Raw genomic sequence first — 16,556 nt, forward strand, 5'->3', positions numbered from 1 at the left:
TGTACACATGTAGCTGTGCCGTGGTAGCAGTAGTGGAGTGATGGTCAAATAACTCTCTCAGAGACTTCTGCGGTTTAATATGTTTTGTACACATGTAGCTGTGCCGTGGTAGCAGTAGTGGAGTGATGGTCAAATAACTCTCTCAGAGACTTCTGCGGTTTAATATGTTTTGTACACATGTAGCTGTGCCGTGGTAGCAGTAGTGGAGTGATGGTCAAATAACTCTCTCAGAGACTTCTGCGGTTTAATATGTTTTGTACACATGTAGCTGTGCCGTGGTAGCAGTAGTGGAGTGATGGTCAAATAACTCTCTCAGAGACTTCTGCGGTTTAATATGTTTTGTACACATGTAGCTGTGCCGTGGTAGCAGTAGTGGAGTGATGGTCAAATATCTCTCTCAGAGACTTCTGCGGTTTAATATGTTTTGTAGCTGTGCCGTGGTAGCAGTAGTGGAGTGATGGTCAAATAACTCTCTCAGAGACTTCTGCGGTTTAATATGTTTTGTACACATGTAGCTGTGCCGTGGTAGCAGTAGTGGAGTGATGGTCAAATAACTCTCTCAGAGACTTCTGCGGTTTAATATGTTTTGTACACATGTAGCTGTGCCGTGGTAGCAGTAGTTTAGTGATGGTCAAATAACTCTCTCAGAGACTTCTGCGGTTTAATATGTTTTGTACACATGTAGTTGTGCCGTGGTAGCAGTAGTTTAGTGATGGTCAAATAACTCTCTCAGAGACTTCTGCGGTTTAATATGTTTTGTACACATGTAGCTGTGCCGTGGTAGCAGTAGTTTAGTGATGGTCAAATAACTCTCTCAGAGACTTCTGCGGTTTAATATGTTTTGTACACATGTAGCTGTGCCGTGGTAGCAGTAGTTTAGTGATGGTCAAATAACTCTCTCAGAGACTTCTGCGGTTTAATATGTTTTGTACACATGTAGCTGTGCCGTGGTAGCAGTAGTTTAGTGATGGTCAAATAACTCTCTCAGAGACTTCTGCGGTTTAATATGTTTTGTACACATGTAGCTGTGCCGTGGTAGCAGTAGTTTAGTGATGGTCAAATAACTCTCTCAGAGACTTCTGCGGTTTAATATGTTTTGTACACATGTAGCTGTGCCGTGGTAGCAGTAGTTTAGTGATGGTCAAATAACTCTCTCAGAGACTTCTGCGGTTTAATATGTTTTGTACACATGTAGCTGTGCCGTGGTAGCAGTAGTTTAGTGATGGTCAAATAACTCTCTCAGAGACTTCTGCGGTTTAATATGTTTTGTACACATGTAGCTGTGCCGTGGTAGCAGTAGTTTAGTGATGGTCAAATAACTCTCTCAGAGACTTCTGCGGTTTAATATGTTTTGTACACATGTAGCTGTGCCGTGGTAGCAGTAGTTTAGTGATGGTCAAATAATTCTCTCAGAGACTTCTGCGGTTTAATATGTTTTGTACACATGTAGCTGTGCCGTGGTAGCAGTAGTGGAGTGATGGTCAAATAACTCTCTCAGAGACTTCTGCGGTTTAATATGTTTTGTACACATGTAGCTGTGCCGTGGTAGCAGTAGTTTAGTGATGGTCAAATAACTCTCTCAGAGACTTCTGCGGTTTAATATGTTTTGTACACATGTAGCTGTGCCGTGGTAGCAGTAGTTTAGTGATGGTCAAATAACTCTCTCAGAGACTTCTGCGGTTTAATATGTTTTGTACACATGTAGCTGTGCCGTGGTAGCAGTAGTGGAGTGATGGTCAAATAACTCTCTCAGAGACTTCTGTGCATCTTTTTGTTGTTGGTATAAATATTTTACTGTCACACACACCAGATATATTCAGTGAAATGTGTTGTTTTACAGGGTCAGCCATAGTAGTACGGCGTTCCTGGAGCAAATTAGAGTTAAGTGCCTTGCTCAAGGGACCATCGGCAGATTTTTCACCTTGTCGGCTAGGGTATTCGAACCAGCGACCTTTCGGTTACCGGCACACTGCTCTTACAACTAGGCTACATGCCGCCCTTAAATCCTACAGGATATTGTCCTCTACTGAAACTTGAAAGTAATTACATTGCAGCTCAATCTGATTGAAGTAAGTATGGTGAAGTGTGTTTACATCGCTCTAGGTTTTTCTCCGCAAGATGCTGAAGGGGTTGTTGAGCCAGAACCATTCAACAATGAGGAGGAGCAGGCTCAAGAGATGGTCCAGACCATGCTGCAGGAAGTTGTCAACACAGTTGTTGGAGGTAACACGGGCATTTTCTTAACTTTCTACTCTTATATAATCTGTCTTGTCTGTAGAAAATTGTACTCACTTTAGTTCCTTGAGAAAGTTGTTGACCATGCACCCGGTGGATGGATTTTGAAATGGAAATTCTTTATCATACAATTTTAGCCCCACAGTTATGTTTTCTGAGATGATTCTAAGTTCTATTTTAGCTTCCAAGGCAGCAGCTACTCTTCCTGGTGTCCAGCAAAATTAAGGCAGATATACAATTTTAAAAAACATTACAATACATTGACAACAGATTTCACAACACATTAAGCATGTACACTCAGGCCACTACTCTACTACCACATATCTACAACACATAATCCATGTGTACGTGTGTGTATGTATGTTATCGTATGTGTGTCTGCATGTCTCTGTGCCTTTGTTTGTGTTGCTTCACAGTCTCGCTATTCCAGAAGAGGTATTTGTATCTTTTTTAAATCTAATTCTACTACTTGCATCAGTTACTTGATGTGGAATAGAGTTCCATGTAGTAATGGCTCTATGTAGTACTGTGCGCCTCATACAGTAGTCTGTTCTGGACTTGGGGATTGTGAAGATACAGGTGGCATGTCTTGTGGGGTATGCATGGGTGTCTGAGCTGTGTGCCAGTAGTTCAAACGGACAGCTCGGCGCAGTCAACATGTCAATACCTCTCACAAATACAAGTAATGATGAAGTCAATCTCTCCTCCACTTTGAGCCAGGAGAGGTTGACATGCATATGTCTGTTTGCCTGTGTGTGTGTGTGTGTGTGTGTGTGTGTGTGTGTGTGTGTGTGTGTGTGTGTGTGTGTGTGTGTGTGTGTGTGTGTGTGTGTGTGTGTGTAGAATGCAGGGAGAGTGTGTGCAGCGCTACAGAGTGTGTAGACGATATGCCAGTCCCGGTGGAGGAGGAGGGCGGGCTGGGCAGCGACACAGAGAACGTCCATGCCAACGGTATCCCTGGCACACCTATATCTGCCAGCTTCACCCCCTCACTGACAGATGACAGGATCTCTGTCTCCTCCAACGACACTCAGGTGCCCACCTGCACTGCTCCCCAACATAGAATCGCGTTGTATGCATCTTAAATGGCACCCTATTCTCTTTATAGTGCACTACTTTAGACCACAGCCCTATGGGCCCTGGTCAGAATTAGTGCACTATATAGAGAATAGGGTGCCATTTGGGATTCATACTTTGTCTATGGAGTTTTAACATCTGTTTGGTGCATTCATGTACATTTGTGTATATGAAAATGTTTAATTTTTTTGTTAATCTCAGATGAATCTGTGCGTTTTGTTTTCAAGGAATCTGGAGCTACGAGTGGTTCGTCTCCTGTTGCTAAGTTCTCCCATATCCTCCAGAAGGATGCCTTTTTAGTTTTCCGCTCTCTCTGCAAACTCTCTATGAAGCCACTGTCTGATGGACCTCCTGATCCTAAGTTAGCTCTCCTTCATACCCTGTCACACCTAGTTACTGTATGAATAGACCGGTAGGATATGGCCACAGGAAATGACTGTATGATTGAACCTCTTGTTAAAACTTTACTTAAAGCCTACAGATATAATAACTTAGCTTTATAACTTGTTTTATAATGTCTTGTAATAAGGCTAATAGTATGTTCCATCCCTCTATGGCAGGGTTGTCCAATTCTGGTCCTGGATGGCTGGAACACTTTGTTTCTACCTGGTAGTTAATTGCACTCACCTGGTGTCCCAGGTCTGAATTAGTCCCTGATTAGAAGCAGAGGATGAAAACCAGAAGTGTTTCAGCCTTCCAGAACCAGGATTGAACAGCCCTGCTCTATGCATGACCACTGTATATTAGTCTGCGTCATTATGAGATGATAGTATGACATTATCTACGTGCTCATGGCAAGTCTTAACATGCATTATATGTGGATGCTTAAAGTAAATGTTGTTTTCTGCTCGTCTCTGTAGATCTCACGAGCTGCGCTCCAAGGTGCTGTCCCTCCAGCTGCTGCTGTCCATCCTGCAGAACGCGGGGCCCGTCTTCAAGACCAACGAGATGTTCATCAACGCCATCAAGCAGTACCTGTGTGTGGCGCTGTCTAAGAACGGCGTCTCCTCCGTCCCAGAGGTCTTCTCGCTCTCGCTCTCCATCTTCCTCACCCTCCTCTCCCACTTCAAGACTCACCTCAAGATGCAAATCGAGGTACTGGAACTGTCTCGATTCATTATGGGTCTGTCCCAAATGGCACCCTATTCCCATTTGAATCATTACAACATGATTTAGACAGGGGTTTGCTAACAGATATGGGGGAGTTTCATCACTGAGTTTTTTCCCTCAGGTGTTTTTCAAGGAGATCTTCCTCTACATCCTGGAGACGTCCACCAGCTCCTATGATCATAAATGGATGGTGATCCAGAGCCTCACCAGGATCTGTGCAGGTCGGTGTCTGGTTTGTCTACTATACTTCACACTACCAGGGCTTTGTCTATCTGTAAAACCCCGATGAAGGGTTGAAACACGTTGGTGTTTGCTCCTCACTTCAGTTTGCTCCTCTGTTCATGTACCTTGGAAGGGAGAGCGAGGTAGCAGCAGTACTCCTTTCTCTTTGGTTGTCTGTCTCCCCGGCCCCCAGGTATGATACAACCTCCCACTACTGAGGCTTTGACAGACAGACACTCACCTCTGTCTCTTGCCTCTCCTCACAGACGCCCAGAGTGTGGTGGATATCTATGTCAACTACGACTGTAACCTGAACGCTGCTAATATATTTGAGAGGCTGGTCAATTACCTATCGAAGATAGCACAGGGCAGAGTGGGGCATGAGCTTGGCACCACACCTGCTCAGGTATGAGATGCTTCCAATGGACACTCACTATCCATAGGTCTCCTTTCCTGTTGTGTGACCATTTTTAATGTGTGTTCTTTGTTGTTGTTGTAGGAACTGAGCTTGAGGAAAAAGGGTCTGGAGTGTCTGGTGTCCATTCTAAAGTGTATGGTGGAGTGGAGCAATGATCAGTATGTGAACCCTAACTCTCAGACCAGTCTAGGTAAGATACCACTTACTACTGTTGAATAAGAGCTTCTGTGTTTCTTCTGAGACCAAACTGTCCTCATTCATAACCAGAGCTACTGCAATAGCCCAGGCCCTTCTTACTGACACACAAACCCGCTGAGGGTTTAACTACACACCTGAGATCTCTCTCCAGCTCACACTGAACTACATTTTTTGTTTATCGTTACGTGTTCCATCACTGATCTGGATCTGTTTTGCTCTCTATCTTTGATCTTTTAAGGAAGAGCAGGTAAATGCTGAAATGTATTCATAGCCTTAGACACCCATTGTTCCAGTTAGAGCCTGAGGTTGATCTTGATAATCAGTTTTAGCAAAAAATCCCCTCTGCCTTAGTGTTAGGTCGTAGCTACCTTTCAGTTTGTTGTGTGGCCTTGTGTTTGCTAACCCGCTGTGAACACAGGTGGTGTTCAGGCTTACAGCTGCAGACCTGGTACAGTAGTGAGCCCCTGAGATGACCCAGGTTGAGACCTCTAACAGTGTTTATAAAGGAAAGGGTTATTCTTAATATTATGGGATGTCCCTACTTGCCGCCCCTCTTCTGTAGGTCAGGAGAAGCCCGTGGATCAGGAGCCCAGTGAGAGCACCAAGCCACCAGAGAGTATCAACCGCTACGGCAGCCTCAACTCCCTGGACTCCAGTGCCTCCTCAGGCATCGGCTCCTACAGCACCCTCATGTCAGGAACGGACAACGCAGAGCAGTTCGAGGTCCTCAAGCAGCAGAAAGAGATCATCGAGCAAGGCATCGACCTGTAAGTGTGTTGGAGACTGGAAGTGTAGTCAGAGCAGCTATCAGTGGCCCAGAGAGCTCAGTGTGGCTGTGTTTGAGAGTCGGACTGAGCACACAAGCTAATCTACAAATCACCTTGCATCCTAAATAACTAATCATTATGATTTGTAGATCAGTCAATCTGCTCAGTCACTTATCACAGACTTATCCCCCTCTCTTTCTTCCTGTGCAGGTTCAACAAGAAGCCAAAGAGGGGCATCCAGTACCTGCAGGAGCAAGGGATGCTGGGTACCACACCAGAGGACCTAGCCCAGTTCCTGCACCAGGAGGAGAGGCTAGACTCTGTAAGCACCTGCTGAAATTACATGCAATGAACGAGACTAACTTCCTCTTAGCCTGTAAAAAGAGCTTTCTAACTTGTGTTCTTCTTACTGATGTCCACAAACGTATTGGATATACACTGTATTTCCTTTGTGTTTGTGTATATTGAAATGCCTATATATGGACTTCCTCCTTTGCTTATCAGACTCAGGTGGGTGAGTTCATCGGGGATAACGAGCGCATTAATAAAGAGGTGATGTACGCCTATGTTGACCAGATGGATTTCCAAGGCAAGGACTTTGTCTCGGCTCTGCGTCTATTCCTGGAGGGCTTCCGTCTGCCCGGAGAGGCCCAGAAGATTGATCGTCTCATGGAAAAATTTGCGGCCAGATATTTAGAATGTAACCACGGGTGAGTCTCTATCAGTAGACAGACTGCATGTCTTGCGTCCCAAGTGGCACCCTTTCCCCTTTATAGTGCACTACTTTTGACAATGGAATAGGGTGCCATTTGGGATGCAGTCCATGGTGTGGCTTTAATAGATGTAGGTTGTTCTAATGTTAGGCCGAGGCTGCGGATCCGAAGGTAACCGCCATGATCCGCCCCCCTGGAAGCCTCTTCCCCAGAGCTGAAGATCCGGATCACGTTCTGTTCATGTACCTCTACTTTCCTCACAAATGTTTGTGGTCACCCTGCCTTCACATTTCTCACTGTTAATCTTGTATGATAATTCTTCAAGTTTTACCCACATGTCTGCATGCCAACCATTTGATCTCAATCAGCTTAATGAGAATGTGCCTTTTAGATCTTGAGATGTACGGTGTTGTTACAAAGGTCCTGTAAGCCCAGTGGCGCATTCTGTTTTGTTTTGGCTGCATGTTTTGGCTGCATGTTTTGGCTGCACCTTTTCCATTCATCTCTGAAATTCACCAGAGTAGCCTGTTCCCTGGGCAGCCGAACGAGTAGAGCAGAGAGTTCCAGAGAATTCCTATCCGCAGCCACCCTGATAATATTACACAGTACATGTTATGACATTGGGGGTTTTCTCTGTTCCTTCAGGCAAACTGAGTTCGCTAGTGCAGATACGGCCTATGTCCTGGCTTATTCAATCATTATGCTGACAACAGACCTTCACAGTCCCCAAGTAAGTATGTCAAGCAAACGGTTTCTTAATTAAGAGAGGTCATTTTCTCATATGTTAAAACATGAGCTGTGACCAAACATTTTTTTAATTATTTTTTTAATTTAAAAAAAAAATGTAGGTGAAGAATAAAATGACAAAAGAGCAATACATCAAGATGAACCGAGGAATCAACGACAGCAAAGATTTACCTGAGGAGTACCTGTCAGCTATTTACGATGAAATCGCAGGGAAGAAAATAGCCATGAATGAAACCAAAAAATTAACCCTCAAATCCAGCAAACAAAGTAAGTTGCTGGATGACAAAATGACACGGGTCAAGAAGAAACAAGCACACTAAATGGATTCAAAGCTTCTCTGTCCTCAGAGGCACAGTGATTGCATCAACATAGGGTCTTGTGTGGCTAGTTGTTGACAGTGTGTGTACAGTAGGTGTGTTTTGTATGTGAGAGCATGCCCACCAAGTCTCTGTTTCCTCCAGGTGTAGCCAGTGAGAAGCAGAGGCGTCTGCTGTATAATGTAGAGATGGAGCAGATGGCTAAGACAGCCAAGGCCCTGATGGAGGCAGTCAGCCACGTCCAGGCTCCCTTCACCAGCGCCACCCACCTAGACCACGTCAGACCCATGTTCAAGGTAACCCGCCTAGACCACGTCAGACCCATGTTCAAGGTAACCCGCCTAGACCACGTCAGACCCATGTTCAAGGTAACGCGCCTAGACCACGTCAGACCCATGTTCAAGGTAACCCGCCTAGACCACGTCAGACCCATGTTCAAGGTAACCCGCCTAGACCACGTCAGACCCATGTTCAAGGTAACCCGCCTAGACCACGTCAGACCCATGTTCAAGGTAACCCGCCTAGACCACGTCAGACCCATGTTCAAGGTAACCCGCCTAGACCACGTCAGACCCATGTTCAAGGTAACCCGCCTAGACCACGTCAGACCCATGTTCAAGGTAACCCGCCTAGACCACGTCAGACCCATGTTCAAGGTAACCCGCCTAGACCACGTCAGACCCATGTTCAAGGTAACCCGCCTAGACCACGTCAGACCCATGTTCAAGGTAACCCGCCTAGACCACGTCAGACCCATGTTCAACGTAACCCGCCTAGACCACGTCAGACCCATGTTCAAGGTAACCCACCTAGACCACGTCAGACCCATGTTCAAGGTAACCCGCCTAGACCACGTCAGACCCATAGAAAGAATGAAAAAAAGAAATACACTCGTTCTATTTCTATGGTTAGACCTATGTTCAAGGTAACTCACAGAGACCACGTCAGACCATTAGCATGAATTACCAGTAGGACAAACATTAGAATGAAACTCATTCTATTTATATATTCAGACCAATGTTCAAGGTACAACATCCCACTGCTGCTACCATATGTCACCATTACTCACAGTACTAATGCATTCCTTTCAGTATGAAATGGGAATGTAGCTGATGCTGTAACCAAATGCAGAATACAATTTTAAGATCATATTACAACCCTCATGAAATCCTTCTTTGTGTATTGACGTTGTGTTTTTTTTCTCCCCCCAGTTGGCATGGACCCCGTTCTTAGCAGCGTTCAGCGTGGGTCTTCAGGACTGTGATGACACTGAGGTAGCCTCTCTGTGTCTGGAGGGGATCCGCTGTGCCATCAGGATAGCCTGCATCTTCACCATCCAGCTAGAGCGTGATGCGTACGTCCAGGCCCTGGCGCGGTTCACCCTGCTCACAGCCAGCTCTGGTATCTCTGAGATGAAGCAGAAGAACATCGACACCATCAAGACTCTCATCACCGTCGCCCACACTGATGGCAACTACCTGGGCAACTCCTGGCACGAGGTTAGTCTCACTCTGTCTTCTATCTTGGTCCTGGGGACCCAAAGGGGTGCACGTTTAGTTTTTTTGCCATAGCAGTAAACAGCTGATTCAAATGATCAACTGATCATTCAGCTTTGATGATTTGAATCAGGTGTGTAGTGCTGGGGCAAAACATTCAATGTCCACCCCTTTCATTCCCCAGAACCAGGATTGAGAAACTCTGTTCTATAGTATATTGTCACTGCATTTTGTTTTTTTGTTTTTTTCTCCACCTTTATTTAACCAGGTAGGCCAGTTGAGAACAAGTTCTCATTTACAACTGCGACCTGGCCAAGATAACGCAAAGCAGTGCGACACAAACAACACAGAGTTACACATGGAATAAACAAGCGTACAGTCAATAACACAATAGAAAATCTATATACAGTGTGTGTAAAGGGCGTGTAAAGGGCGTGAGGAGGTAGGGCAATAAATAGACCATAGTACCAAAGTAATTACAATTCAGCGAATTAACACTGGAGTAATAGATGTGCAGATAATGATGTGCAAGTAGAGATACTAGTGTGCAAAAAAGTAAATCAAACAATGTGGGGATGAGGTAGGTAGATTGGATGGGATATTTACACATGTGTAGTGTACAGCTGCAGCAATCGGTAAGCTGCTCAGATAGCTAATGCTTAAAGTTAGCGAGGGAGATATAAGTCCCCAACTTCAGCGATTTATTTATTTTTTTATTGTTTTTTTATTGTATTTTTATTTATTTATTTTTTTATATTTTCTTTGCAATTTAGTCCAGTCATTGGCAGCAGAGAACTGGAAGGAAAGGTGGCCAAAAGAGGAGTTGGCTTTGGGATGACCTGTGAGATATACCTGCTGGAGCGCGTGCTACAAGTGGGTGTTGTTAAGGCGGAGCTTTATCTAGCAAAGACTTATCGATGAACTGGAGCCAGTAGGTCTGGCAATGTATATGTAGCGAGGGCCCACGACAGCATACAGGTCACGGTGGTGGGTGGTATATGGGGCTTTGGTGACAAAACGGATGCACTGTGATAGACTGCATCCAGTTTGCTGAGTAAAGTGTTGGAGTCTCGCTGAAGTCAAGGATCGGTAGGATCGTCAGATTTAGGAGGGTATGTTTGGCAGCGTGAGTGAAGGAGGCTTTGTTGCGAAATATGAAGCCGATTCTATATTTAATTTTGGATTGGAGATGTTTAATACGAGTCTGGAAGGAGAGTTTACAGTCTAGCCAGACACCTAGGTATTTGTAGTTGTCCACATTCAATGGTCAATGGTTCACCTCTTGATTAACCAGGATACGTTTTCAATGGCTTCTCTCTCCCAGTATATTGTCACTGTTTTTTCATTGTTGACCGACTTCGTCGATGTCAGAAAATGAATTTGTTCTCAATCACTTACCAGGCTAAATAAAGGTATTAGAATATCAGTAACTCTCACTTCTCTCCTGCTAGTTATCACAAATGAGAATGGTTTTTAAATTACTTACCAGGCTAAATAAAGATTGAATAGGAACAGAAAATATGAACCCCAACTCTTCTGTCCTGTCTTTCACAGATCCTGAAGTGTATCAGTCAGTTGGAGCTGGCCCAACTTATCGGGACAGGGGTGAAGGCTCGCTACATCTCAGGGACAGTCCCGGCCAAAGGGGGCCTCCTGGCCAGTCTGAGAGAGCAGGCCTCAGACAGCTCAGAGTACCTGGGACTGGGTCAGTCCTCTTGCCTTTCCATGACAGAGGCTGCATCCCAAATGGCACCCTGTTCCCTTTTCCACCCTAACCCTATAGGGCTCTGCTAAAAGTAGTACGCTATATGGGATATACTAAGGTGCCATTTGGAATGCACAAGGCTTTTAGATGAGTCTCTGGGCTATTGTCACAATGCCTGGTTTGGTTTTTATATTCTATTCATAATGTGTAATATAATCTTATGTATCATTGTCTGACTATAGGTGTTTTCTTAAAACATGTACCGTAGCTATTTCTCATTACACATTGTTTGTCTTGCAGTTGGAGGTAATGTGGACCGTAAACAAATAGCCAGTATTCAGGAGTCCATTGGAGAGACAAGCTCCCAGAGTGTCGTCGTTGCTGTTGACAGGTAGGCTGATAGAATGGGGCCCTATGATGGAATTTATTTGCTGTTTCCTCTCCTGTTTTATTACTCAATAAACCTCTAAAAGAAAAATTCATCTTATGTTGTTGTTGTTTTCTCAGGATATTTACTGGTTCTACCAGACTCGATGGCAATGCAATAGGTTGGTATTGATTGATATTTCTCTACAAAAAAATGCTGTGTAGATTTAACCTCATTTGTGCTGAAGGTAATAATGTTTGAACAAAAATAATGGTTGAAACAAAACCAAATCAATCAGTTTGAATCGAGGTAGGTAGTTTGTACTCTGAAGTTATACAGGGTAAATGTATGATATATTTGATCATTATTGTTTGAGTATACATGAATATTAACAGCTTGATATGCATTTGTTGTCATTTTGCAGTTGATTTTGTCCGGTGGTTGTGTGCGGTATCCATGGACGAGCTTGCCTCACCGACACATCCGCGTATGTTCAGCCTTCAGAAGATTGTGGAGATTTCCTACTACAACATGGGACGCATCAGGCTTCAATGGTCTAGAATTTGGGAAGTCATCGGGGACCATTTTAACAAGGTTTTTGTGTTTTTTAACTAGGTAGCAATTTCTGTTGAAAAAAATGCATAATCTGCATGTATTTATATGGAGCTGTTCTCTTGCTGGTTTTCGGGGGAGACAACAGTGGTTCAGATGCATTTGTATCTGTACAGGTTGGATGTAACTCCAATGAGGATGTGGCTATATTTGCTGTTGACTCCCTGAGGCAGCTGTCTATGAAATTCTTAGAAAAAGGAGAGCTCGCCAACTTCCGTTTCCAGAAGGATTTCTTGAGGCCTTTCGAACATATCATGAAGAAGAACAGGTCTGCTTTGTTTCATTTTGTAACCTGCACTAATTAGTGCATGGAATGAAATTCCAATGCTTGTCAAAATTGCTGCAATTGTATCCTTTGTGGCCTTCTACAAAAAAATAAATGATTCAAAACTATTCAAACCTTGAAACAATTCACTTATTCAAATCTTGAAATGATTCAACGATTCAAAACTTGAAAGTATTCAATGATTTAAACCTTGAACTTATTCAACAATTCAAACCTGGAAAATGATTAAAACCTTGAATTGAAGCAATGATTCCATAATGATTGAATCTGTAACGCCAACAGGTCTCCCACCATTCGAGACATGGTGGTGAGGTGTATAGCTCAGATGGTGAACTCCCAGGCTGGGAACATCCGGTCGGGCTGGAAGAACATCTTCTCAGTGTTCCACCTGGCTGCCTCGGACCAGGACGGGAGCATCGTAGAGCTGGCCTTCCAGACCACCGGCTACATCGTCAGTAAGTGTTGGGTTCTCTGAGTCTGACCAACACTAGCTACTCCTTGGGCAATGACATGACTTACCGATGTCAACATGAAGAATAATAGAGGATGGTAGTGCAAAGAGAAACTCAGAGAAACCTGTCTTATTACCCGTTCCTGTATCTAGTAATTTCTCTGTTTTTTTAAATGTTTTTGTTCTCAGCGAATGTATTTGAGAAGCACTTCCCGGCCACCATTGACTCCTTCCAGGATGCTGTAAAGTGTCTGTCTGAGTTTGCCTGCAACGCCTCCTTCCCTGACACCAGCATGGAGGCCATCCGCCTCATCCGCCACTGTGCCAAATACGTGTCTGAGAGGCCACAGGTGAGCAGTGAGCACTACATTGAGAAGGACTTAAAATACTCCAATAATTAACAGTTTGATGGTGTATATCAGAGATAAAACTAAGATGTTTAGTAGTTGGGCAGAAGTTATAAATTATGAAATAGTCAAACAAACCAAAAACTATTGTAGGGTTATATAAGTGATAATGGAGATCAATAATGTAATTTATTCCGGACCATCCAACTCTCTGAATGGCCATGAGATTCCTCTCTTACCCATGGATGTAAACCTCTCCTCCTTCAGGCCTTCAAAGACTACACCAGCGATGACATGAATGTAGCCCCGGAGGACCGGGTGTGGGTGCGAGGATGGTTCCCCATCCTGTTTGAGCTCTCCTGCATCATCAACCGGTGTAAACTGGACGTCAGGACCAGGTAAGGCCCTTCTCATCCTACCTGGAACAAACATCTAGGACGTTTTCCCAGGCCACTGTGCTTCTGCATTGCTTGCTCTTTGGGGTTTAGGCCAGGTACATGTAAAACACTTTGTGACAACTGCTGATGTAAAAAGACCTTTCTAAAAATACATTTATTTGATTGAATACCTGTGTCCCTAGTCCTTGTCTCATCTTCTGACTGGAGGATAATGAGTCAAATCAATGTATGCACAATGAACTACCAGCAGTAGTCTTTATTTTGTCAACCTGGCATGAATGAATGAGTTTCACAAGTGATATGATCATCCCTGTTTTTGTTGCCTTAATGAGTAAAATAGCAGAATACACTTTTCTGAGTGTGGACCCTCTACTAATAAATCATCCCTGTTTCCTTGCCATTGCTCTAGGGGCTTGACTGTGATGTTTGAGGTGATGAAGACCTATGGTCACACCTACAAGAAACACTGGTGGCAGGATCTGTTCAGGATCATCTTTAGGATCTTTGACAACATGAAACTTCCAGAGCAGCAGACTGAGGTTAGACTAAGCTAACCTAATTTTCCGGAACTTTGTGTCACTGCCATAAAATACATAGTGTGTGTCCCAAATTGAGTACTGGTCAAAAGTGGTGCACTACATAGGGAATAAGGTGCCAGCTGCTGCATTTTATTAACTTCGTTTTCCTCTTCAAACCCAGAAAGCTGAATGGATGACCACCACCTGTAACCATGCACTTTACGCCATCTGTGATGTCTTCACTCAATACTTTGAGCCTCTCAGTGATATTCTCCTGGATGATATCCTGTCCCAACTGTACTGGTGTGTACAACAAGGTGAGAGGAGAGGGCTGGTTGGTTCCTTGTCTCATCTAAAACACCTCAGAGTTTAGGACCCCCTCTTTCTTCACTCTATCTTTGATCTTCTCTCTTTCTCTCTCTCTCTTTCTCTCTCTCTTTCTCTCTCTCTTTCTCTCTCTCTTTCTCTCTCTCTCTTTCTCTTTCTCTCTCTGTCTCTCTGTCTCTCTCTGACCTCTGTCTCTCCTCAGACAACGAGCAGCTGGCGCGCTCAGGGACCAACTGTCTGGAAAATGTAGTCATTCTGAATGGGGAGAAGTTTAGCCCAGAGATATGGGACAAAACCTGTAACTGTATGCTGGACATCTTCAAAACAACCATCCCTCATACGTAAGACCCTTTCTAATTACAGGAAGTTATTACTGCAGTTGAACCACTGTAAGTGTGCAGAATTCATAGCAAGAGTAAATTGACTCTGTTCTGTGTTGGGTCTGCTGTCCTTAGGTTACTGACGTGGAGACCAGCTGGAGGAGAGGGGGAGCTGATGCCACAGTACGACCTCTCAAACCTGGTAGGTTTACTGCTCGTGTGTTCACCATTCCACTTTGACCATTTATTTGGGTTATGTTTGAGACTTCACACTGATTTCCCAATACAGTACTTCTTAACGCTCAAATGAATCGAAACAGCATGCTGAGTTGTTATCGATGTTCCCTCTGATATTTTTCGGCACTGAGCAAATTTCAGGCCAGCTGAGCGCAAACTTGAACGTTGTGTTTACTGTGAACACTGAGGCTGTACCCGCGTTAATTTACTGTTTTAACACCACTGACTGATCATAATGTAGGCCTACCAGTAGGGGCCTAGCATAAAAAATTGAGAACATTTATCACATAACATTTTAACATGGAAATAGCGGTTCTATCATTCAGCATACAGTATCTACCAATGTGTGGAGTTCAATGTAGGCCTACATGCAGGGCTTGACACTAACCTATTTATCCACTTGTCCTTCGGACGAGGAGGTGACTGACATTTTGTTGTTTGATGCAAGAAACCACTTTACAAAATAAAATGGATTATTATTCCCATACCATTATTACAGAGAATAAGACAAATTATCCTACTTTCTGCCTTGTCTCGACACTGCCCCTTTAAGACACTAAAAAAGCTCTTTATCTGACTCGCATTTCAAAGATGGCTAGAAGTGTACATGTTTTGTGCTCTTGTAGGAAGCAATCACTCCCCCCATTGTTGACTAGAAATGATCTATAACTGGGCTAATAACTCACTAACTAGTAAATAATATGAACAAATGTGCACAAGTGGCTACATGCAGCTCTCACTTTTATCTTAAAACAAGCCCATAATAATCGTGACCGCTCATGCTGTAAAATCATCCAGTTCAAAGTGAATGACACATCCATATATAGCAATGATTTATTTGCATATGGGCCTACTACAGCTCTGATTGGTTATGGCGCACCGGTCTGTGTTGAGTAAATGTAAAAGATGTAAAAGAATCCTACAATTAAATCTCTTGCATAGTTAGTTTTGCCTACAAAGTCTTGCATAGTTTTTGTTTCGGTATGTTGCATTGAAAGTGGCTAATAGGAATCATTGGTTGTGATTATGTATGATGTGTTTCAAATCTAGGCTACATACCGGTCCCTCTCTTGTGTTCTCAGGACTCCATATCCCAGAAGTCAGTGGACATTCAGACTCGTACGGAGGACCAGCAGTCAGTGTGCAGTGTGGACAGGATCTCCCTGGAGAACCAGAGGCAGAGGACATACAGCGGCTCCTCGGGCACACATGAGGACGGCCCCAGGGCTAGGAACCCAGCCAGTGAGTTTGTGTGGAGGTGTATGGGCATGTCCCAGGCAGCCCTCCCCTTGTTGTCTCTCCCTTTCTCTCCCCCTGTCCCTGACCTTCTCCCCCACAGTCACCATCCCTAACCCTCCATATCTCTCCCCGTGGCCATGTTTCTCTCCTGCCTCCTATTCCTCTCTTCCTGCCCCTCAAACTGGCTGTGCTGTGTCTGTCAATGTGTTGCAGAGATGCAGGAGCAGAGGTTATTCTCAGCGCTGCTCATTAAGTGTGTTGTGCAGCTGGAGCTGATCCAGACCATAGACAACATGGTCTTCTTTCCCGCCAGCAGCAGGAAGGAGGATGCAGAGAACCTGGCTGCTGCACAGGTAACCAAAGAGTTAGTGTTGAAGTCGTTCTGTTTCAATAACTGAAGCAAAGCCATTATGGGCAATATTTATTTTATGGCAAATATTATTTTGAGA

The 16,556-nt window shown here is 44.1% G+C and overlaps 1 protein-coding gene across 1 annotated transcript in view; it reads left to right on the forward strand.

Annotated features, from left to right (window-relative positions):
* Nucleotides 1–16,556, forward strand: part of LOC135558662 (brefeldin A-inhibited guanine nucleotide-exchange protein 1-like) — a 29,308-nt gene that overhangs the window by 9,790 nt on the left and 2,962 nt on the right. Inside the window, exons 7-34 of the mRNA XM_064992670.1 lie at nt 2,104–2,223; nt 3,079–3,269; nt 3,540–3,673; nt 4,173–4,407; nt 4,544–4,643; nt 4,911–5,050; nt 5,144–5,252; nt 5,823–6,027; nt 6,238–6,349; nt 6,532–6,737; nt 7,386–7,470; nt 7,589–7,754; nt 7,949–8,100; nt 9,016–9,303; nt 10,855–11,005; nt 11,306–11,396; nt 11,513–11,553; nt 11,797–11,966; nt 12,101–12,252; nt 12,553–12,725; nt 12,911–13,071; nt 13,336–13,466; nt 13,876–14,005; nt 14,166–14,301; nt 14,514–14,652; nt 14,767–14,833; nt 15,951–16,110; nt 16,321–16,460. Of these exons, the coding sequence (XP_064848742.1) occupies nt 2,104–2,223; nt 3,079–3,269; nt 3,540–3,673; nt 4,173–4,407; nt 4,544–4,643; nt 4,911–5,050; nt 5,144–5,252; nt 5,823–6,027; nt 6,238–6,349; nt 6,532–6,737; nt 7,386–7,470; nt 7,589–7,754; nt 7,949–8,100; nt 9,016–9,303; nt 10,855–11,005; nt 11,306–11,396; nt 11,513–11,553; nt 11,797–11,966; nt 12,101–12,252; nt 12,553–12,725; nt 12,911–13,071; nt 13,336–13,466; nt 13,876–14,005; nt 14,166–14,301; nt 14,514–14,652; nt 14,767–14,833; nt 15,951–16,110; nt 16,321–16,460 (4,085 nt within the window). The remainder of the gene's footprint in view (nt 1–2,103; nt 2,224–3,078; nt 3,270–3,539; nt 3,674–4,172; nt 4,408–4,543; nt 4,644–4,910; nt 5,051–5,143; nt 5,253–5,822; nt 6,028–6,237; nt 6,350–6,531; nt 6,738–7,385; nt 7,471–7,588; nt 7,755–7,948; nt 8,101–9,015; nt 9,304–10,854; nt 11,006–11,305; nt 11,397–11,512; nt 11,554–11,796; nt 11,967–12,100; nt 12,253–12,552; nt 12,726–12,910; nt 13,072–13,335; nt 13,467–13,875; nt 14,006–14,165; nt 14,302–14,513; nt 14,653–14,766; nt 14,834–15,950; nt 16,111–16,320; nt 16,461–16,556) is intronic.

The sequence above is a fragment of the Oncorhynchus masou genome, chromosome 17, assembly GCF_036934945.1.
Source record: "Oncorhynchus masou masou isolate Uvic2021 chromosome 17, UVic_Omas_1.1, whole genome shotgun sequence".
In the NCBI taxonomy this organism is placed as follows: domain Eukaryota; kingdom Metazoa; phylum Chordata; class Actinopteri; order Salmoniformes; family Salmonidae; genus Oncorhynchus; species Oncorhynchus masou.